This window comes from Erinaceus europaeus, chromosome 7 (assembly GCF_950295315.1).
Source record: "Erinaceus europaeus chromosome 7, mEriEur2.1, whole genome shotgun sequence".
Classification (NCBI taxonomy): domain Eukaryota; kingdom Metazoa; phylum Chordata; class Mammalia; order Eulipotyphla; family Erinaceidae; genus Erinaceus; species Erinaceus europaeus.
Genome location: NC_080168.1, coordinates 120,592,587 through 120,616,724, shown reverse-complemented (window position 1 = coordinate 120,616,724; position 24,138 = coordinate 120,592,587). Strand labels below are relative to the sequence as shown.

General features: G+C 40.4%; 1 protein-coding gene across 1 annotated transcript in view; it reads left to right on the top strand.

The window, feature by feature from the left end:
• The first annotated feature begins 9,840 nt into the window (after positions 1-9,840).
• Positions 9,841-24,138, top strand: part of LOC132539356 (centrosomal protein of 290 kDa-like) — a 39,844-nt gene continuing 25,546 nt past the window's right edge. Inside the window, exons 1-9 of the mRNA XM_060193538.1 lie at positions 9,841-10,068; positions 10,672-10,801; positions 10,939-11,016; positions 12,513-12,582; positions 12,683-12,729; positions 17,440-17,583; positions 22,137-22,190; positions 22,817-22,969; positions 23,609-23,791. Coding sequence (XP_060049521.1) covers positions 10,700-10,801; positions 10,939-11,016; positions 12,513-12,582; positions 12,683-12,729; positions 17,440-17,583; positions 22,137-22,190; positions 22,817-22,969; positions 23,609-23,791 — 831 coding nt within the window. The 5' untranslated portion in view covers positions 9,841-10,068; positions 10,672-10,699. The remainder of the gene's footprint in view (positions 10,069-10,671; positions 10,802-10,938; positions 11,017-12,512; positions 12,583-12,682; positions 12,730-17,439; positions 17,584-22,136; positions 22,191-22,816; positions 22,970-23,608; positions 23,792-24,138) is intronic.

Below are 24,138 nucleotides of genomic sequence, written 5' to 3'. Positions count from 1 at the left end.
TCTGCCACCTGTCCCAACTCTCTTCCTTCCCCCATGACAGATGGAAGGTAGTTCCAAAAAGCATGTTAATTCATTAATTTTTAAAAATATTTATTTATTCCCTTTTGTTGCCCTTGTTTTATTGTTGTAGTTATTGTTGTTTTTATTGATGTCGTCACTGTTAGATAGGACAGAGAGAAATGGAGAGAGGAGGTGAAGACAGGGGGAGAGAAAGACACCTGCAGACCTGCTTCACCGATTGTGAAGTGACCCCCCTGCAGGTGGGGAGCCAGGGGCTCAAACTGGGATCCTTATGCTGGTCTTTGCGCTTTGTGCCCTGTGGTCTTAAACATCTGTGCTACTTCCCAACTCCCGTTAATACATTAATTTACAGTATCATTTCAGTGTTACCGATTGTGGGAGCACTAAAACTTGTCTACATCCAAACTTGTCTACATCCAAAGTCCCAGAACCTGAGAAACTATGAGCAAAGAAACTTTACATGATAAACTTGAAGAATATGAGATTAGAAAATCATACTTAATCATACAGAACATGAAGGCAGAGGGGTGCCTGGGGAGGAGTGGGGTTGTTATGTGGGAAACTGATAAATATTACACACGTACCAATGACTGTATCTTACTCTCTATTGTAGATCATTAATTCTCTCCAGCAAAGATAAAGAAAAAGAAAGAGAAATGTTAAAAGAAATCCTGAACTAAGTGGATGAATTCAATGCAAGACATTTCAAAATAAAAGAGAGAGGTAGCAGAAGACAAGGGACAAGTAGGGTGGCAATAATGACTGTAGCCTATTCAATTACAGAAGCTAAAGAAAAAAAAAAGCTGAGGGCAGGGGGTGTTGCACAATGGTTATACCAAGAAACGCTTAAGCCCAAGGCTCCAAAGTCCCAAGTTCAAACCCCCACTACCTACACCTGCCCCTACTCCTCCTCACCCAAGCCTCACCCCCAACACATACATACAAGTTAGAGCTGAATACTGCTCTGGAAAAAAGAAAAATAAAAAGGCTACAAGCACATTTTCTGTTAGGTCTTCTAAAAAGATTACAGCTAAACCTCAAGTTTTAGTCTAGTGCATTCTACTTTGCAAGTTCAAAATTATAAAAATAATTATATCATATCCTTTTCAGCCACCATGATTGTGATCATCTGTTACAACAGCAATAGGAACCTAATTATTACTACCATGTCAGTCAAAGTTCAGGGCGCCAGTATGCCGGGCTAGCTTTGCGGCGGGAGACAGAGGACCAGGGACACAAGGCTGAGCAGAGAGGCAGTATTTCTTTATTCACGAGCGAATGGTTCAAAAAAGTAATCTAATCTAATCACAACCTGGTTCTGTCTTGCATCTCTCTCCTCTGGCGGAAGAGTCAGGAACTAAGGAAGTAAGTAGAGTAGGGGGCGGGGAGAAGGAAGAAGTGCAAAAAGGCAAGGACTAAACCAAAATCTCCCGGAGGCAGGGGGAGTGAGACCAAACCAATGTAACAGAATGACCATGTAAATAGACCACAACGTCAAACAATGTAACAGAAGGGATCCCAGAAGCAGAACTAGAAGCGTATATACCAACACTACTCAGAATCAGAAGGTCTGATGTATAGAAGTTCAGATCAAATTAGAAAGGGTGAAGAAGGTAGGAAGGATGAGTGGAAATTTTCAGTCAGGCCATTTTATATAAATTATGAGTCTATGGGAGAATATTAAAAGGATTTTTATAATACAGTTGAGAAACTTTGAAAATATCTTAGACTTAAAGAAATGCAGAATTCAATCCAACAAATCAGGCAATTAGTTTTACCTTTTAATTATAGTTTTCAACTGAAAGAAAAGTCATCTAAGGTCTTATCTGGGATTCAGAAGTGTTGTATTTCTATAGCATAGACATTCATAAACCTTTATTAGCACAAAAAAGTACATGAGATGTTCAGCTAAAGATTAGTGAACTGAGCAGGCACTTGTCTCAGCTCTTTCCCTACCACACACTAGAATGAGGAAGTCAAGATACTTTAAAAAAAAAAAAGGAATAGGTAAGCCTTAAGTTCATAATATATATATATATATATATATATATATATATATATATATTGTTTCTGGAGAGAAGATCAAAACTCAGAGCAAACTCTGGAATTTAGAAATGAAAAAAAAATTAATGAGTAACCAGACTTCAGAGAGGTGAATCCAGGGAGTCAGGTGGTAGCACAGTGGGTTAAGCACACGTGGCGCAAAATGCAAGACCGGCATAAGGATCTAGTTCCCCACCTGAAGGGGAGTCGCTTCACAGGCTGTGAAGTAGGTCTGCAAGTGTCTCCCCCCCCCCCCGTTTTCCCCACCTCTTTCCATTTCTCTATGTCCTATCTAACAATGACGACATCTATAACAACAATAACTACAACAATGGAAAACAACAAGGGCAATAAAAGGGAAAATAAATAAATGAATATAAAAGAAGAAAGAAAGGTGAATCTTACAATAAAGGGCAAAATATAAGTATTTTTTGTCCCCTTGTCAGCATGAAGATCAAGAACAGTTGTCAATGCTTTTAAGACACCAGAAGGAGCAACAGATGGACTTGTTAAAGTTTAGATTCATCCATTCACACCAATCTCTCTCTCTCTCTCTCTCACTCACTGAACACCCCAGTCATTTTCCTTCTTATAAAAAGGAAGGAAACTGGAAACTTCATCTCCAGAATAAAGGGGGGAAAATGCCACTGGGAACAGTCAAGTTGTATAGACACAGAGTCCCTGGCAATAATCCTGTGACAAAATAAATAAATGGAGGCAATAAATGAATACTCATATGAGACCTACTGATGACTGTCACCTGAAATTCCCTTTATCTCTTTCATCTTCAATAGCAAGATCTTAATTCTGTCTTTGGAAACTTAATACACCTCCCAAGGATTGTTTCTGGGGGGCCGAATCTCAGATGACTACAACAGAGCAAGGTGACCATGCCCTAGAATCGGCTCTTCCCCTTCTGCTCTGGATGAAGTCTTCCTGGATTCTATTATTGAGGCTCTAATCGTGGTGGGCAGTATTGCCAGGTTGACACTCACTTACAGTGGTATGCATCGACCTCACTAGACTACAGGAGTAAGCAGACAGTAAGTGTTCCCAGAAGTTCTTTTGTAGACTCCACGGAGACTACATTCCATGTGATGGACCTCATTAAATCCCCTGAATCACCTTTTAGGAACACAATTGAAGTTCCCTTGAAATTGATTGCAGGATAATGTCCTACCAGAGAATTTCTAGGCTGCCTGTCTATGGATTTTTGATTTGTAAGCTCACAAAGCTTTAAGTCCATTTTTTATATATCTTTATTTGACAGGTACATATGTAAATACACAGGTATAGGTCTCTTGTGGGTTGTATGTGGGGTCTCTCATGTGCTTACAGTTCCTGGCTTAATTAAGGCTGCCTATTTAAAGGGCAGGTGAAAGACAGGAAAGACAGTCTTGCTTCTTAAAGTTAATAGATCAAGCAGATTTCTTTGACTAAACATAAGGCAAGCAGGAGGAAGAAGTTCCAAATGTACCAACTTTCTTTGTCAAATTTCTGTTTACTGCATTGTCGGGGAATCGTGAGAAGCCTCACAAAGCACTGTGCATTTTTCTGCCTCCAGGAGCCCGACATCCCTTAAAACATTAAGCCAAGTCCCCCTGCTCCACCCTGCATTCCCAATACTATGGCCTATCTACATAGTCATTGTTTTGCCTGAAAGATCCCTACCCATCCCATTCCTTTGATCTGTCTTCTTTCTACCCTCAAGATCCTCCCTGCCTGCAGGGTATTATTAATCCTACCAGTTAAAACCCTCACAACAGTTGCTAAGGAAGATCCTACCTGCCCAGCCCCTTTTTGCCTTTCTCCGCCACTTTCCTAGCCATTTCCGTTTCCGACTTGCCACTTCCAGGTCTGCCCTTTAAAAAACCTTGGCTCTCTGATCAAAAAAGAGAACTGCATTGCCTCGCTGCCACGTGTTTGGTTCGAGTCATCTCCCTCCATGGCTGAGTGAGTAGCAGCCCAGGCTGGCTCCAAAAAAAGACAGAGCTCATGGAAAAGGTAGAAGACTGTAGACGTGGACAGCTGGGGATTTGATTTGATTTGATTCACTGGGCCTATTTCTAAAACAATGTGATACATCACTGTATGAGGTGTGGGATTGCTAAAAAACGAATACTTCTTCCCTAAAATTCAAGTGAATCCATGCCCTGTGTAATGGTATTTAAAAGTGATCAGATCTTTAGAATGAGGTCCTTATGGTCTATAAGAGAGGTGGATTAAGAAATATTCCTTCCCCCTTCTATCTGAGGAAACATCAAAATGATACACTCAAGAAATCAAGAGGAGGTCCTTCCAAGACAACAATTCTGCAAATGTTAAATTCTTGGACATTTTTTTTCCCTCCAGGGTTATCACTAGGGCTTGGTGCCTGCACTATGAATCACTTGCTCCTGGGGGGCCATCTTTCTTCCATTATTATTGTTGATACTATTGCTGCTGTTGGATAGGCCAGAGAGAAAATGAGAAAGGAGGGGAAGATAGAGAGGGAGAGAGAAAGACAAGACACCTGCAGACCTGCTTCACCACTTGCTTGCAGATGGGGAGTTGGGGGCTCCAAGCGGCATCCTTGCACTTTGCACCACGTGCACTTAACTCAGTGTGCTACTGCCCAGCCCCCATTCTTGGACATTCTAAGACTCCAAAATTGGAAGAAGTAAATTTCTCTTTTTAAAATATTTATTTACTTATTAGAGAGAAAATGAGAAGGGAGTGGGGGATTGAGAGGGAACGAGACAGAGAGAGACACCTGTAACCCTGCTTTACTACTTGTGAAGCTTTACCCCTGGGGGAGGGAATGGGACCAAGGGCTTGAACTCGGTCCTCACACAATGTAATGTGTGCATTAAACCAGGTGTGCCACCAGCTATAGTTCATAAATCACTAACTGTCGGATATTTTCTTTCTTTTTCCTTCCTTCTTTCCTACTTTTCTTTCCTTTTCCTCTTTCTCTCTTTCGTTCTTTCCCAAAGTATTTGGACCTTGGAGCCGTAGGCATCTTTGCATCACCATTATGCTATCTACTCCTGCCAAGATATTTTGTTTCCATCCACTGCACACAAACATGTTCATTCAGAGGTGCATAGTCTAAGTGGGTGAGCTAACTGATTTATGCTCCCTCATAATCTAAGATGATATTATCTATGTGCAAAAACCCAGCTGTAGTGGAGAACCAGCCATGAATTACATTTTAAGATACAACATATATATATATATATATATATATATATATATATATATATATATATATAATTCCTTTAGGTAATACTACATGGCAAAGTCACTTTTTTCCCCTAATAATCTAATAGTAAAATTGTAGGGGAAAAACAATCTGTAGGAAATAACGTTAAAAAATTAGGATTGGAGGGAGTCTGGTGATAGCACAGTGGGTTAAGCGCACGTGGCACAAAGTGCAAGAACCAGTGTAAGGATCCGGGTTCCAGCCCCCGCTCCCCACCTGCAGGGGAGTCGCGTCACAGGCAGTGAAGCAGGTCTGCAGGTGTCTTATCTTTCTCTTCCCCTCTGCCTTCCCCTCCTCTCCATTTCTCTCTGTCCAACAATGATGGCATCAGTAACAAATAATAATAACTACAACAATAAAACTACAAGGGCAACAAAAAGTGAGTAAATATTAAAAAAAAAAAAAAGAAATTGGGATTATTGGGTGGGGGTAGAGAGAATAATAGGAAAAGAGACACTCATGCCTGAGGTTCTGAAGTTCCAGGTTCAATCCCCCGCATCACCATAAGCCAGAGCTGAGCAGTACTTTGATAAGAAAGAAAGAAAAGAAAGAGATTATCTAACTTGGAAAGGTAAGTCCTCTCAGTTCAATGATGGCATAATTCTATCTTCAGTAAGAAAAATTTACTATGCTTACCAATATTTTAAAGTTTGTAAAGCTTTAGCCTACAAGGTTCACAAAGTACGCATTCAGAATGGCTCTTGCTAATCTTTCCCATTTCCTCATGTAGAGAGAAGACAAGTGTCTGCTTGCTGCCCACTGATTACTAACCATGCAAACAAGGCAAAACACAGCATTTGCTACATACGGTAGACACTAAACTTCTCATAACCACACTGTAGTTGCTGGAAAAATCATCTTTTCTTGACTAGGCGGGACAAAGAGCATGGAAGTAACACCTAGGGAACATAGGTTGCTTGGTACAAAGAACAGAGGCAGTAATTATATAAGGCAAGTTTTTCTTACTAAGTGATTTTAGTCAGATAAAACTGCACATAAAAACAAAAAAGAAGGCAGGTCTAGGCAAGTGATCCTGTACTCCAGCCACTTCTAAAATTGTCACATAAATCTCTTCTCTTGGTAAACAATGACTGCAGCAGAAAATGTTATGTCAAGTAATGGTGAGTTTCAGTGAGAACTTGAATGAAAGTTCAATTTCTTGGTTCACAGTTGAGTGCACAAAACAATCCTGAGTTCAGACCTAGACTACAGTTAATTTGTTTCCGGTTGTATCCTAAGTGTCTAGCACAGTAACAAGCTTGCAATTGTTCCATCAGTGAAAAGAGTCGATCTACGTAGTTTTACAGCGAGTCGTGAATGCAGTTGAAGTCTGGGTTACAATCTTAAGTTTCATTAGCTGTTAGGAAATGACTTCTACAGACCTGTTTTCATTTCTAAAAAATAATAGTGAAAGTTACCATTAAGCCAGGTACCTTGATAATATAAATGTACACAAGAAGGTGAGGAAAGTAACAGTAGAAAAGAAAACACACGGTATATATAACACACAATAGAGAAATAAAGACTTCTTCTACGAAAAGAAGCATGCAGTTTTAAGCATATGACACAATCTGTACTTGAGAAATACTAGTTTTCATTCCTACTACGAACATAAAAATGGAGTTTTGCGCTTAATACATGACATAATGTGTACTCAAGAAGTACCAGCTATAATCACCTCCTTCCCTTGCTAAATTAATGAATTAAAGGCTGTGGACATGAAGAATGTTGAATTCAAATCTATGTGTGAACAAAGTCATATAATTAGCATTTAATATACTAACGGCCAGTCAGAACGATAAACACTTTATAAAAACTGACTCCCCACATGACTGAGGAGGCAGTACAGTCCTTAAGAATAAGTCTTCTGGGCGTCCAGTGGTAGCGCAGCGGGTTAAGCACATGGTGCGAAACGCAAGAACCAGCATAAGGATGTGGGTTTGAGTCACCGGCTACCCACCTTCATGAGCAGTGAAACAGGTCTGCAGGTGTCTGTTTTTCTCTCCCCCTCCTATTTCTCTCTGTCCTATCCAACAACAATGACATCAATAACAACAATAATAATGACCACAACAAAGGCAACAAAAGACAAAAATAGCCTCCAGGAGCAGTGGATTGCCCCAGCAATCACCCTGGAGGCAAAAAAAAAAAAAAAAAGAAGAATGTTTTCCTTCAGAAATTACTCTAAGTCACAATTAAGACTGGAAGACAAGAGGAGCTTGATGCAAAAGAGTGAAAGTGGAATTCCTATCTTACATCAGTCATAAAAATACATTCAAAATGGATTCAAGACTTGAGAGTTAAGACCTGAACAAAACTATCAAAAAATTATATATATATATATACACACACATATATATATATATATGCAAAATAGCATAGTGGTTACCCCCTCAAATATACATAATATATACATATATATATACATATAAAATCAATTTTGGCAGCGAGTTTTTGTATTTAAAAACAAACAAAAAGGGAGTAGGGTGGTAGCGCAGCGGGTTAAGCGCTGGTGGTGCAAAGCACAAGGACCGGAGTAAGGATCCCGGTTCGAGCCCCTGGCTCCCCACCTGCAGTGGGGTCGCTTCACAGGTGGTGAAGCAGGTCTGCAGGTGTCTTTCTCTTCCCCTCTCTATCTTCCCCTCCTCTTTCCATTTCTCTCTGTCCTATCCAACAACGATTACATCAAATTAAAGTCTCTGCAGGGCGGTGGTTCTCTGGGTAGGGTGCACGCTTCACTGTGTGCAGTGAGGGAGGAGGGGCGTCAGCAGTGAAGCAGCGCTGCAGGTGTCTGTCTCTCTCTCCCTCCAGCCTCTCAAGAGCTGTGTCTACCCAAAATAAATAAATAAATTAATTAATTAATGGCTTTTCGTTTCAGCATAACAAAGAAACCAACCAAATGAAAAGGTGGCCTATGGAATGGCAGAATAGATACACCAGTGGGCTGGGGCGATAGCATAATGGTTATGCAAAAGATTTTCATGCAGAAGGCTTGGAGGGCCTAGGTTCCACCTCTAGCATCTCCATAAAGCGAAGGAGATCAGTGTTCTGTATTTCTCTCTGTACCCCTCCCCCACCCACCCCATTTCACATTAAAACAACTAATAAAGTATTTGCAAACCGTATTATCTAATGAATGCCAATATCCACGCAATAGCAATTTAATGGTTGTTGTTACTGATGTCGTTGTTGTTGGATAGGATAGAGAGAAATGGAAAGAGGAGGGGAAGACAGAGAGAAGGAGAGAAAGACAGACACCTGCAGACCTGCTACACCGCCTGTGAAGGGACTCCCCTACAGGTGGGGAGCCGGAGGCTCGAACCGGGATCCTTATGCCGGTCCTTGTGCTTTGTGCCACGTGCGCTTAACCCGCTGCGCTAGCGGGCCGGCTGATCTCACTTAACAAACTCTTTTAAACTCCATCCAAGAAGATGTGAAGAAGGTGAGCTCAGCATTGTTCACAGGTGTCCAGGTCTCACCATTCTTTGCATGAACACTCTCTATCCATTTCTTTCTTGGGGGGGGGGGAAGGAGGAATAAAAAAAAAATTCTTTATTTCAAAGGAAAACTTACCATCCAGTCTAAATTTTTCTCAACTTAAAAACAAACAAACAAAACCAGAGAGGCTCTGGACTCCAACACCTGGAAATGGCAGGTGGGTGGCTGTCAAGTTGGCCAGGTCCCACCCAGTTCCTACCTGGTGCACCCAAGGGTGCTTGATGCTGCGGAAAAGGGGGTGCGGCACAGTCAGCACTCAGAACTGGGGAAACACCCCCCCACCACCATTTGAGAGATGCTTCCCAGCCTGGGGGGAAGCCAAGCAAGAGCCAGAGGACGGACGGACGGACAGACAGCCAGGCAGACAGCCAGGCAGGGCTGCAGGGGCGCGGTCGCGGTCGGCCAGGGCTCGTCTGCTCAAACTTTTCTCTGCTTTGCTTCTTCGGTTTTGCATCTTTTCAGCAAAAAGCCTCAAGACGAGCCAGAGGAGGGCTCTCCCCACCCTCCTCATCTTGCAAGCCCGGCCGGGCCCTTTCCGCGACCCCCCCACCCCGCCAACCCTCCCCAACCCCATGGCTCTGAACCCGCAACTCCTCCCTCCTTCCCCGCCGCGGACAGACAGACAGACAGACAGCCCGACCTTATTTGGGAGCGGCTCCCGCAAGGGTGCGCGTGGCCTCTCAGGGAAACCCGGGGAATAGCGGGCCGGCGAGTGACGCCACCGCGGGCTCCCGCATGATCCAGCGCGCTCGGGTCAGCAGCGCAGCCCCCCGCTCCGCCTCGTCCGCCCCCGAGTCGCCCAGACCCCGCTCGCCCTCCCGCCCGCTCACGGCTACCGCCTCCCGTGTTGCACGCCGGGAACTGCCTCCTCGCCTTGCTGAGACTCCACTTCCCAAGATGCACCGGGGGAGGGCCCGCCGAGCAGCAAGGCCCTCTGGGATTTGTAGTCTTCGCTCTGCGTACAACACGCGGGTCAAGGCGGAGGGGAATGGAAACCGTAAAGCATCCACCGCAGTCGTGAAATGTAGGCAGGCGGCTTTTGCATCCGGGGCTCTGCCTCTTGGCTCTTGGCGGGGGTGCGTAGGGCTGGGAAATGGTGTCGCCTAGCAGCCACCACTGCTGTCGCTTGCTAGAGGCCCGTTTGTCAGGATCACCCGTGTCCGGGGTGCCACCGCGCTGGGGAGCGAGCAGGCGTGGTGGCGGGACGCGCCTTGTGGGTGCAGTCGATGAAGTACCGCTGTTGGCGGACACACTTGGTCTAGGTGGGTGGATGGTGTTGAACGGGGTCCCCCTCCCCACACCCTAAACCTTTATCTCCTGCTGCTGCTGCTGCTGCTGCTGCTGCTGCTGCTGCCGCTGCTTGAAAAGTGTCAAGGCCCATCATAGGCTGTAGCATCCTTAGTTTGCAACTCCAGCAGCATTTATTTCTGTCACTGATTTTTTTTTTTTTTTTTTTGCATTTATTTCTCGTTCCCTCCAGTTCCTGCTGTCTGCACCACGGGGTAGTTTTCAGCCTCTTACTTACTATCCATCCTTTCACTTTGCACCAGAAGATAATCCCGCGCCCTGGTGGCAAAGGGCAGATGGAGGAAAACATTCAGTTGTAGTTGTGATGCACACATTCATCCCAGCAAGCAAAGGTCAATCTATCTGTCCTCTGTTCATTCAGCCACTGTAGTCTCTGATCGTTTGTGCCATCGGTTACAGTTTCACACATCTTAATATACAACTGAGGAGCCCTAGGTCTTGGCTAACACCTTACAGAGTTATAATGATGCAACCTAAAAAAAAAAAAAATCTAAATTACTGTAAAAACAGTATGCGGTCTACCTTGAACATGCTAATATCTACCTGTTTTGTTACAGAAGGTAAACCGTGGTGAAAGAATTCAAGATGCCACCTAACGTAAACTGGAAAGAAATCATGAAAATTGATCCAGATGACCTGCCTCGTCAAGAAGAATTGGCAGATAATTTACTGATTTCCATATCCAAGGTGATAAATATGCCCAAATACATATATTAATATAGCCCCATATTCCCCCAAATCACTGAGTATTACTGTCTAGAAGTGTCCTTATGTTTTACTGAAGGGCTACAAAATATAAAATAGTTGCTATTCTGTTTACATAGGTGGAAGTAAATGAACTAAAACGTGAAAGTCAAGAAAATGTGATACACCTTTTCAGAGTTACTCAGTCACTAATGAAGGTTTGTATGCAGTCTTTTCTAACAATAGCTTTGACTAGTAGAGGACACTTAAGAATACGTTCTTAAATAATCTCCGTGGTTGCAATATCTTGCTCAACACTCAAAAAGGGAAATATTTTCAAATGTAGACTGAGAATTGTGGAGTGCAGTGCGTTGCTACTTTCTGCTTTAAAGTTTCTCAAAGAATGTGGAAGGAAACAGACTAGGAATGTTTACAAATAACATTAAGGAGGTACTTAGTTAATCATTAACATTCTGAGATTGGAGTGAAAACTGGAGATAATTACTACAGTGATTTGCCAGAAGGGAAAGAGATAGTTGTGAAAGAGATAGTTGTGAGAAAATCTCACAGAAAGGAAACGAGTAATGAGTAACTCCAGTGAAATGGGAGGCAGTGGTGTAAATTGTTCAGGAGATTCTAGAGTTGAAAATTCTTACCAATGAGAAAGAAATACAAATGTATTTTTTTCTTACATTGGGGCGACTAATGCAGAAAATGTATTATAGGTTGTAGAAGAAACAAATGTTTTATATAGTTTGGTATCACTAATGGTTTAAACATTTTTTTTTAATATTTATTTATTCCCTTTTGTTGCCCTTTTTTATTGTTGTAATTATTGCTGTTTTTGTTGTTGGATAGGACAGAGAGAAATGGAGAGAGGAGGGGAAGACAGAGGGGGAGAGAAAGACAGACACCTGTAGACCTGCTTCACCACCTGTGGAGAGACTCCTTTGCAGATGGGGAGCCAGGGGCTCAAATTGGGATCCTTCCACCAGTCCTTGTGCTTTAAGCCCTGTGCGCTTAACCCACTCTGCTACCGCCTGACTTCCCTGGTTTTTTTTTAACCACCATTGATATAAATAAAAAAGGGATTTTTGTCAGGATAAACCAGTTATGTGGGTAGGACAAATTGAAGGGAATTGATCAATTTAGAAATAACATAAAAAAGTTGGACATAAAATGCTGGCCTAGAATAATGACTAGACAAATACAGTAGAAAATGTAAAAGGAAAAATGCCATTCCAGCTATAGAAAGCTTGAAGGGGAAAAATAATTATCAACAGTGTATCCAACTCTTAGAAATCTAAAAATATGGGGACAGAGTGGTGGCCTACCTGGTTGAGCGCATGCATTACAATGTGCAAAGACCCAGGTTCCAGCCCCCAGTCCCCACCTGCAAGGGGAAAGCTTTACGAGTAGTGAAGCAGGGCTGCAGGTGTCTCTCTGTCTCTCTCCTTCTCTATCACTCCCTTCCCTCTTGATTTCTGGCTGTCTCTATCCAATAAAGATAATAATAAATAAAAAAAAATCTAAAAATATAATAACTTCAAGTAGAAAAATCAGTCTTCGAAACAAATATTTATGGAATGTTTCCCTGTACCAGCCATTGTAGGCATTAAGTGTTTGGAAAGGAAGACAACAAAATTGTTATTTTTTGCACTTACATGTTAGTGTCAAGACATAGTGATTTTTTTTTTTTTTGATGTTTGTTTAGATGAAAGCTCAAGAAGTAGAACTAGCTTTGGAAGAAGTTGAAAAAGCTGGAGAAGAACAAGCAAAATTTGGTAAGTGTCTTGGGGAAAAGATCGATATGTTCTTAAATATTGAATTCATTTAATCATTTTTGTTTATTCACTAAGCAATGTGTAATTTTTTGTTTACTAGAAAATCAACTAAAAACTAAAGTAATGAAGCTGGAAAATGAACTAGAGGTATGTCCTTTTGCATTCTCTAGGGTTAACTATTACTGTGATTTTTTTTTTTTTTTGCCTCCAGGGTTATCGCTGGAGCTGGGTGCCTACACTATGACTCCACTGCTCCTGGAAGCCATTTTTCTATTTTGTTGACTTTGTTGTTGTATAGGACAGAGAGAAATTGAGAGATGAAGGGAAGATAGGTGGGGAGAGAAAGATAGACACCTGCAGACCTGCTTCACCTTTTGCAAGGCGTCCCCGCCCCCCTGCAGGTGGGGAGCGTCAGGGCCTGGAACCAGAATCCTTGCACTGTTTCTTGTGCTTCGCGCCATGTGTGCTTAACCTGCTGCACTACCTTCCGGCCCCCACTATATTTTTAAGGAATACATTGCGATTCCTGAGACTATGGAGAAGAATATGATACTAATACTTTTACCTATAAAAGGAAAAAAGGATATTCACCCTTTGTAATAGGAACAAAGGAATGTATACAGAAATTTGTTATGTCGGTAGTTTTAGCATCTGGGACTTAAGTCAGAGAGAAGCCCATCTGCTAAAAATAAGAGTAAGAGATGTATGATACAATTTTTATTTATTTATTTTTATAAGTGATTTAATATTGGGCTTACAGAATTGCAAAATAACAGGGAAATAATTCCACACCTTTCCCACCACCAAATTTCTGTTTCCCCATTCCCTCCACTGGAAACTGCAGTGGCTCTCCCAAGGTGACAGATATGGGTCGACTATTATTTCTATATATATATATATATATATATATATATATATATATATATATATATATATATATATTTGTCCCTTTTTCTTTCGAAGAACCAACATTTACTTTCATTGATCTTTTGTATGGTTTTCCTATTCTCAATGTTATTTATTTCTGCCCTAACTTTAGTAATTTCTGTCCTTCTGGTTGCTTTAGGATTCCTTTGTTGTTCTTCTTCTAGGTCTTTAAGATGTGCAATCAGGCTGTTTATTTGTGCCTTTTCTTGTTTCCTAATGTGTGCTTGTATAGCTATGAACTTCCCTCTTAGGACTGCTTTAGCTGTGTCCCAAATATTTTGATAGCTTGTGTCTTCATTTTCATTGAACTCTCGAAACATTTTGATTTCTTCCTTGATTTCCTCTTTGACCCAGAAGTTGTTAAGAAGTGTACTGTTGAGCTTCCACATTTTCGCACTGTTTCTAATCTTTTGTTGATTGTTAAGTGTTAGTTTAATTCCACTGTGGTCTGAGAAGATGCTTGGGATGATTTCAGTGCTCTTGAATAGGCTGATGCTGTCTTTGTGGCCTAACATATGGTCTGTCCTTGAGAATGATCCATGTGGATTTGAGTAAAATGTGTATTCCAGTTTCTTGGGATGAATGACTCTGAAAATGTCCAATAGTTCTAGTTTATCTATCTCTTCATTTAGCTCCCTTATGTCTTTATTGATTTTCTGCCTGGATGATCTGTCAAGTTGAGATAGAGGGGTGTTGAAGTCCCCTACTATGATTGTGTTACTGTTGATATATTGCTGTAGCTCTTTCAGTAGAAGTTTGATGTATTTAGATGGCTTCTCATTGGGTGCATAGATATTAATAATTGTTAAGTCCTCTTGATTGACTGATCCTCTGAGCAGTAAGTAGTGTCCATTCCTATCTTTTTTAATCTTATCTATTTTAAAGTCTATAATGTCAGATATGAGAATAGCTGTTCCTGCCCTTTTTTGTGGGCCATTGGCTTGAATGATAGTTTTCCATCCTTTCACTTTAAGTCTGTGTTTGTCTTGTTGCGTTAGGTGAGTTTCCTGTAGACAACATATTGTTGGGTTGTGTTTTCTGATCCATCTTCCTACTCTGTGTCTTTTAATAGGTGAATTCAGTCCATTGACATTTATTGATATCAAAGATTGAAGATATTTTAACGCCATTCTTGTAGAGTTTTAGAGTGTTTTGATATATGTTCTATTTGTGGTGGTCTGGTTGTTTATAGGAGACCTTTCAGAAATTCTTTCAAGGCAGGCTTGGTGATGGTTGCTTCCTTCAACTGTTGCTTGTCTGAGAAGGTTTTGATGCTTCCATCTAGTCTGAATGACAATCTAGCAGGATATAGTATTCTTGGCTGAAAGCCTTTCTCATTGAGCACTCGATAGATATCTTGCCATTCTCTTCTGGCCTGTAGTGTTTGTATGGAGAAGTCTGCTGCTAATCTTATGGGTTTTCCTTTGTAGGTGACTCTTTGTTTTTCTCTTGCAGCCTTGAGGATCCTTTCTTTATCCTTATTCCTTTCCAATCTAAGTATGACATGTCTTGGTGTCTTTAGGTCTGGGTTAATTCTGTTTGGGACCCTCTGGGCTTCTTGAATCTTTATGTCTTTGGTGTTGTCTAGACTAGAGAAATTTTCAGCTATTATGGCCTGGAGAATGCTTTCTTCCTCCCCTTCTCTTTCTTCCTCTGGTAAGCCAATAATGCGTATATTGTTTCTTTTGAAGTCATCCCATAGGACTCTGTTGTTGTTTTCAGCATCTCTTAATCTCTTTTTGAGATCTCTTACTTCTTTTTTAGTTGTCTCTAATTCATCCTCAATCTTGCTAATTCTGTCTTCAGCCTCATTGATTCTATTCTCTCTGCCCTCTACTGCTTTCTGGAGTTCATCTATTTTGTTGCCCTGCTCTGATACTGTTTTAGCTTGTTCAGTTAGTTGCCTTCTTAGCTCAGCGATTTCAGCTTTCAGCTCTCTAATAACCATGAGATTATTAGAATTTTCTTCCATATTCTCATTTGTTGTTCCTGCATTTCTGATTACAATTTTTTCAAATTCTTTACTCACTCCTGTTATTATTTCCTTAGCTAATGTTTGGATGTTGAACTCGTTGTTTTGTGCTTCACCCTCTGGAGGACTTTTAGCTGGACTCTTGTCCTGGTTCGAGTCTCCAATATTTTTTCTTGTTGTTTTAACCATTTTATATAAGTTAACAGTTTTTTCAATCCCTGAGTTGGAGTTCAGTGGTGTAAAAGCCTTTTTTTTTTCCCCCTGTAGGCTATGGGAGCCTGAGGGCTTTTAAACTATCAATAGGCTTCTTGGCTTAATCACTGACTCCTGACCAAGAGATAAAGCAGGGTGTGGCAGAGATAATCCAGTGGTTATGCAAAGAGACTTTCACAGCCCCTCAGCTATGCCACCGAGAGGCATAGGTCTTCTCCTGAGTTTCCCGGTCAGATCTCTGTACCCTGGTGTCCCTCCCTGTTTCTGCTCCAGACTCTGAGGGCAGTAGCAATGGAGACTCAGAGTTGTACTTGGTGAGTCTCTGGGGAGCCTCCTCCTCCCTTCAGCTGTCCCCTTGTTGTGGAGCAGACTGGAGGTGGTGTCTCCACTGACAAACTGTCGAACTAAGCAGCCACTTAATCTCTCCTTAGGCCCCTCTCTCCTCTCTGTCACCAGCCACGCGTGTTTGTACTCACGGGTGATTTACTGGGTTCCTGTGGTCATTCTAGTCCTGTCCTGTTTTGGTCCGGGTGGTCTCCTCTGGTATTCCTAGTTGATCCAGGAGAGGAGAGGAGAGGAGAGGAGAGAAAGCGATCTGCTGCTCGTAGCTCCGCCTCCCTGTCCCTTTTTCTATGGGCCTGCCTTCTCTTCCTTTCTAAGTCATATCTAAAACTATTACTACTTCCAAATGTCTTTTTTTTTTTCTCTCTCTCTGGGTACTGATAGAATTGGGTTTCAAATCCTTCTAGTCATTTTTCCCTATCATTTCCCCCCCTCTATTTCTCTGTAATTGCTTCTCTCCTGGACATGGGCATTGGCAGGTTGATCCATACCCCCAGCCTATTTCTGTCTTTCTCTAGTTTGGGTAGGACTCTGAAGAGGTGTGGTTCCAGGACACATGGTGAACAATGAAAGATCACCTGAAACTCAAGGCAATACAACCAGGATTTCTTTAGAAACTCACTAAGCCATTGACACCAAGTTGCAGATGCTGCTGTGATTCTATCCTGAACTCCCTGGGCAGAAAACATATTTATTCTCCTGGGGATTTCTGTTGGACCATATTAGTTGTTCATGGTTTATGGAAAGGGCTGGTTGAGAGCACTGGGAGTCAAATGGAAGATAATCCTGATATCCTGTAGCTCAGGAGAAGGCTAGATAGTTCATGCCCATATGTATATCTATCACCTATACTTTTGCAGGCTAGTTGGCAGGTTTAACAGGGCTTAAGTAATTAATCACTAACTGATTCTTTGTAGTTGTGAGTAGTTCAGAAAAAGTTTTAAGATCTATTAACCCATAAACCAAACTTTCTTAAATTTTTTTTAAAAATTTTTATTGAGGAGATTAATAGCTTATAGTCAATAGTTAATAAAATTTATATTTATTTATTTATTGGTTAGAGATAGCCAGAAATCAAGAAGGGAAGGGGTGGTAGAGAAGGAGAAAGACAGAGACAACTGCAACACTGCTTCACCACTCACAAAGCTTTCCTCCTGTGGGTGGGGACCAGTGGCTTGAACCCAGGTCCTTGAGCATTGTAATATGTGCACTCAACCAGGTGTGCCTCCACCTGGCTCCAAACTAAAATTTTTATAAGAGAGTTTTTAAGCTAAGAAGCTATAAACATCAGGTATAAATCTGCTATGTAATACACACGAAAAATCAAGATAGGATTGTGTTGTTGATTTGTTTGAATCTTTAAATATAATGGAATTAACGTGTCATGTTCTCTGTTCCCTAAGATGGCCCAGCATTCTGCAGGTGGGCGTGACACTCGGTTTTTACGTGATGAAATTCGCCAACTTGAAAAGCAGTTGGAGCAAAAAGACAGAGAATTAGAAGATATGGAAAAGGAATTGGAGAAAGAAAAGAAAGTTAATGAACAAGTAAGGCACATTTTTTTTCTATGAATCTTAACTGTTGAGTAATATCAGTTTTTTCAATTAAATTTTTTATTATTATTATTGGATAGAGGCAGAGAGAAATTGACATGGGGAGGGGAAGACAGAAATAGGGAGAGAGACAGACACCTGCAGCCCTGCTTCACCAGTCTTAAAGCTTTCCACCTGCAGGTGGGGACCAGGGGCTTGAACCCAGGTCCTTGCACACTGTAATGTGTGCGTTTAACCAGGTGGGCCACCACCTGGTCCTAATATCAGTTTTTCTTTTTGTGTATTATGTCTGAGAAATGATGCATGTTCATCTCTAAGGTTTTGTGTCTTTGCCGGAGGTGTCAAAAAGTCTCAAACTGAACACTTAGAAGGCTTTTCCAGCCGTTGAGTTGGATGTCTTGGAGACAGGAACTGAATTAGGTACTGCTGGTAAATATGACTTACAGATTAATATGGAAGTACATTATTCATAGGGTGTTAAAATTATTTAAAATTGATGGCACAACGTGAACTATTCATAGGCATAAGCAATTTTTTCTTGGCGTAGTTAATTTGAGGAAAAGGGTGTTTATATTTGTATTAGAAGAAGGCTTGGAAACTGGCCATACTATATGAAATAATAGTGAGTCAGACTCCAGGTTTTCAGGGTGCCTTGATTTATGAAAAAGTAGGTCTTTGAAAAGTTGTGTTGATGTCAGTATTTTATAAATTAATATGTATCTTAAGACTTATATTTCACCTTTTATACCAGCATCGTTTGTTATTACCTCTAAAGTTATTGCTTGTTGCATACAAAACTAGTAATGCATTGTTCACTTTAGCTAAAGGAAACAATTGCTTTTTTTTTGTGCAGAAAAATTTGTCTCTCATGTCAGGAAGTTGTGCACTTCCTAGTTTTGCCTCTATTTCTATCTATAGGCCATTGTTACTTCTTAGGAGTCTTATTTCATCCATTGTTGTCTTGGAAGTAGGGGGTTATAACTTTTAAGTAAACAGCAGTACTTGCGTCAGTGTTCATTTAACAAAAAATCATAAATTGATGTGTCAGGGGCGAGCATCTCAGTTTTTGTTTTATACCTACTGTGTGTTTTAGAGAAATTCTGTGAAAGTGAAGTGACTATCTGAACAGTTCTTTTGTGATTGAAAAGTGTGGATTGATGCTTTTTAAAAAATTAATTAATTTATTTATTCCTTTTTGTTGCCCTTGTTGTTTTTATTGTTGTTGTTATTCATGTCGTTGTTGGATAGGACAGAGAGAAATGGAGAGAGGTGGGGAAGACAGAGGGGGGGAAAGAAAGACAGACACCTGCAGACCTGCTTCACCACCTGTGAAGAGACTCCCCTGCAGGTGGGAGCGGGGGGCTCAAACCGGGATCCTTATGCTGGTCCTTGTACTTCGTGCCACATGTGCTTAACCCACTGTGGTACCACCCGACTCCTGGATTGATGCTTTTTAAAGGTTAAAAATGAGATCTTAGAAGATTATTTGATGGCCAGGGGTAGATAGCATAATGGTTATGCAAAGAGGCTCTCATGCCTGAGGCTCCAAAGTCCCAGGTTCAATCCCCTGCACCACCATTAGCCAGAGCTAAGAAGTGCTCTGGTTTAAAAAAAAAAAAAGGGAGTCGGGTGGTGGCGCAGTTTGTTAAGCGCAGGTGGCACAAAGCGCAAGGACTGGCGTAAGGATCCTGGTTCGAGCCCCTGGCTCCCCACCTGCAGGGGAGTCGCTTCACAGGCGGTGAAGCAGGTCTGCAGGTGTCTATCTTTCTCTCCCCCTCTCCCCCTCCTCTCTTCATTTCTCTCTGTCTTATCCAACAGTGATGACATCAATAACAACAATAACTACAACAACAATAAAAAACACAAGTACTACAAAAAGGAAAAATAAATAAATATTAAAAAAGAAGATTGTCTGACTTATTAAAAATCTAAAAGGCCTTTGAATTTTTTTAATATTCTTGGAGAACCCATCCTAAGAAACAGAATCATAGGAATGTTTAGGAGATACTGTTGTCTGTCTGTCTCTCTGCCCTCTGCCTCCCTGCCTCCCTGCCTCTGTCAAAAGAAAAACAAACAGAAAAAATGCTGGACTTAGCCTGTGTGTGGTTTTAGTTGTTACTATTATTTTTCTGTCTAGCCCATATATTGTCAGCTTCTCATTTACATAACATACCCTTAGCTCATCAGAGCTACCTTGTTCATTCATAGCTTCGATTACTTTCGTTATTCATAGGCAGACACAGAAAATTCAAATAGATGGTCTATGTACCTTTACAACTGCTAGGTTCTTTGACATGAAATATTAGCTTGACTTGCCTTGATAATTGCTTCCTTTCACCTGATGAGCATTCTATTTTATTGAATAACATATGCATGCCAGAGAATGTGCTATCTACAAGAATCTGGTGGGCAGAGAAAGATATTATTGTTCCCTAAAGAGAGCTAGTGTCAATAATTAATGTCAAATTGAAATAACATAATATTCTAGGGACAGAAAACAGAGGGAGGTGGGTAGATAGCATAATGGTTATGCAAAGAGACTGTCATGCCTGAGGCTCCGAAGTCCCAGGTTCAGTCCCCCACACCACCATCATCCAGAGCTGAGCAGTGCTCTGGTAAAATAAATAAACAAATAAATAAATAAAGGACACATGCTGATAGAATAATACTCCACTATCTACTGGGAGACCTAAATCAAACTTTTGGAAGTGATCTTTAAACAGAGACTTAAAGTTGGAGTTATTGGCTTAGTAAAATAGCTCACTTGGATAGAGTGCTGCTTTACTATGTGCATGACCCGCGTTCGAGCCCTGCCTCTGATGCACTGAAGGAAGCTTTGGTATTGTTTTTATCTCTCTCTTTCTCTCTGCTTCTTTTTTTTTTTTTAGAGTTTTTTTTAACTTTTATTTATTTATTTATTTTAATATTATTTATTCATTCCCTTTTTCATTACCTTTTTTTTTTTTGTTATAGTTATTGATGTCGTCATTGTTGGATAGGACAGAGAGAAACGGAGAGAGGAGGGGAAGACAGAGAGGGAGAGAGAAAGACAGACGCCTGCAGCCCTGCTTCACCACAGGTGAAGTGACTCCTCTGCAGTTGCTAACTGGGATCCTTTCCTGGTCCTTGTGCTTTGTACCACCTGCGCTTAACCTGCTGCGCTACCGCCGACTCCCACCTCTCTGCTTCTGTCAAAAAAAGAAAGAAAAGTTGATATTAACCTGGCAGAGAGCTTAAGATTTGCATGACTAAAGAGAGAAAACTTCTTAGTGGAGAACAGAGCATTAGCCAAGACTTAGAGGCAACAGATACCATGATGAATTTGGGAGTGATTATTTATTTTGCCAATAATACATACCTTAATTTTACTGTAACATCCTTACTATGCGCCAGACACTTTTTTATGTGTGTTAATTCACTACTCATTATTTGGTACTTCACATATGAAATAAGTAACACTTCTCCCATGGCTTTCAATACTTAAGAAGAAATCGAGACACACAAAGGATAAGTAGTTGCCCATTGATAAGGGCTAGAGAATCCACATTTACACAAGAGTCCACTCAGAACCTCTGTGCCGTCTAGTCTTTTGGAAAGATACATAAAAGCCAGTAAGTTTGTAAGGAATTTTGTTCTTTTCCTAAAAGGTGCCACTGATGGATTTTGAACACAAGAATATGATCAGATCTGTCCACTTTGCAGGTGGCCTCAAGGGGTCAAGATCAATGAGACATTTATGCCAATTTATTACAAGGGCAAGTGACGGGCAAGTTAGGTAATGATTGAGGAGTGAGGAACACAGACTTAGCTTTGACGCATGTAATTGGATGAGGTGAATGATTGGGTGTTGGTGACAAGGAGGAATGGAGATTCCACCTCACTTTCTGATGGGGCTCACTGGTTAGGGCCACTAAGGACAGAGATGAGTAGGTTTCTGATGATTTCAGTGTTGGTATATGTTGAACTTGAGGGTCCTGGAGCCATATTGGAGAGGTATTTCAATGTAACATCCTGAGAAATGATTCATATTAAAAAGTTGGTGTTTGAAAAACTAAAGGAAAAAGAGCATTCAGATACGTCAAGTCTTTAACATGAAGTTCTGGACAGTTCTTGTTAAAGTTTTCTATTCCAAAGCATGGAGAAATTGTTCCTGAACTCCTAGGCGATAATAAGAACTAGTAACTTTCTCAAATTCATATAGTGTTTTACATTTTCTTGTGAATTCTCTTTGAATTTTTTAATCTTCAAAAACTTTTATGAAGATTGTAAGAAACACAAAAATACCTGTGCTCTGGGAAGTGGCTCAGTGGATAAAACACTGAACTAGCAAGCATGAGATCATGAGTTCAAACCCTGGGAGCACATGTACCAGAGTGCAGAGTGATGTCTGGTTCTCTCTCTCTCTCTCTTTCTCTGTCTCCTTTCTTCATGAATATATAAATAAAATCTTAATTTATTTTTAATCTTCATGTAGATTTACCGGGTAAGGCTGCATTTACTTTATATCAGTATTGCTGAATTTTACCTTTTTTTATTTTCTGTTTTAGTTGGCTCTTCGAAATGAGGAGGCAGAAAATGAAAATAGCAAATTAAGAAGAGAGGTTGGTAAAACAAAAATAGTAGTTGTAGTGGTTCAACAATGGTAATTGTTTGATTTTTTTTTTTTCCCTAAAGATTTTACTGTAACAAAGACTGGGATATTTTAAGTAACTGATGTTTCCAAATTGACCAATTTTAGTATGTGACTTTGTGTGGATAAATTTAATGTTTCTTTCTTTGCTTTTCTTTTAGTTTTCTTTGCTATATTTCTAATGAATATATGACAGGATTTTTTTCTGTATTACTTATCAAGCATTCCTAAAATTTTTTTGTTTCTCATGAAATCTTAGAAGTTCAGATTATTTGGTTCTTCCGGAGCCAAATAATATTCGTACATTTTTTATTCTGGTATTGAATTCTTACCTTTATACATAATAAAAATGCTTTTTTTTTTGCTTTCTTTAATTTCTAATTGTTATTTTTAATTATTTGTTGCCTTTCTCATTTCTAATTACCTTTCCTGTCCTATTCTGGAGAGCAAACGCCTAAAGAAAAAGGTGAGGCTTTACGCGTAGAGATATGTTGGGAATTTAAAGATACGGTTTGAGCTTACATTTTTAGAAGATGCAGTTTTTCTCCCTCTGTATAGTTTCTAAATAATAAAGCACTGTATCTGGTCTGCCCTCAGAATGAACAGCTTCGTCAGGATATTGTTGACTACCAGAAACAAATAGATTCACAAAAAGAAACGCTTCTGTCAAGAAGAGGAGAAGACAGTGACTACCGATCACAACTGTCTAAAAAAAACTATGAACTTGTCCAGTATCTGGATGAAATTCAGGTAAGATGGTCAGGAGGAAGGTCAAGGCGCTACTTCCTGTAAAACTTCAACTTCTTTACAATATAATTCTTTTTTAAAAATGTTTTTATACTTATTTATTTTCCCTTTTGTTGCCCTTGTTTTTATTGTTGTTGTAGTTATTACTGTTGTTGCTATTGATGTCATCGTTGTTAGATAAGACAGAGAGAAATGGAGAGAGGAGGGGAAGACAGAGAAGGGGAGAGAAAGACAGACACCTGCAGACCTGCTTCATCACTTGTGAAATGACCCTCCTGCAGGTGGGGAGCCGGGGGCTCGAACCGGGATGCTTACACCCGTCCTTGCGCTTTGCGCCACATATGCTTAACCCGCTGTGCTACTGCCCAACTCCCTACAATATAATTCTAATAGTTAATCATGCATTCAGTTCTTTAGGATAAATCTGAAACTAAGAGCTTACAACAATGAACTCATCACACCTTTGAAGTGGATCTTACAAATTCCTTCTTTTTTATGTACATATCTCTTCCATTGTTTAAATAAACTTGAGATTCATATTACAGCTCTCATGGTATTTGATTCAATTTCATTGGTCAACAGAATTGACACTAGTCGTTGATAATACATTCTTTTTAACTGCAGTCTGTTATTACTTTCTAGAATTTAACAGAAGCTAATGAGAAGATTGAAGTTCAGAATCAAGAAATGAGGAAAAACCTAGAAGAGTCTGTACAAGAGATGGAGAAGATGACTGATGAATATAGTAGGATGAAAGCTATAGTGCACCAGACAGATAATATAATGGACCAGTTGAAAAAGGAGAATGAGTACTATCGACTTCAAGTAAGAATTTCTGCTAGGCTAACCTATTTGTACAGTCTTCATAGTGGCTCACTACTATTAATTGTAGACTAGGAAGTCTTTTACTTTCTAGGTTACGACTTTCTGTCTGTCACTGCATGCCAGGATATGCTACCATGCTGACTTATTTGCCTAATGTGTTTCTCTCATACTTTTATACTTACGTCATAACTCCCTGTCATGTAGGATATATATAGTTAGCAGACTTAACTAAATGAATAGGTAGGATACGGTCTTGCAAAAGTAATAATCATGGATATTTTCTACTATAGACTCTTTGAGTTATCAATAAATATTTGATATACCAGAATAAGAATGGCATGCATAAC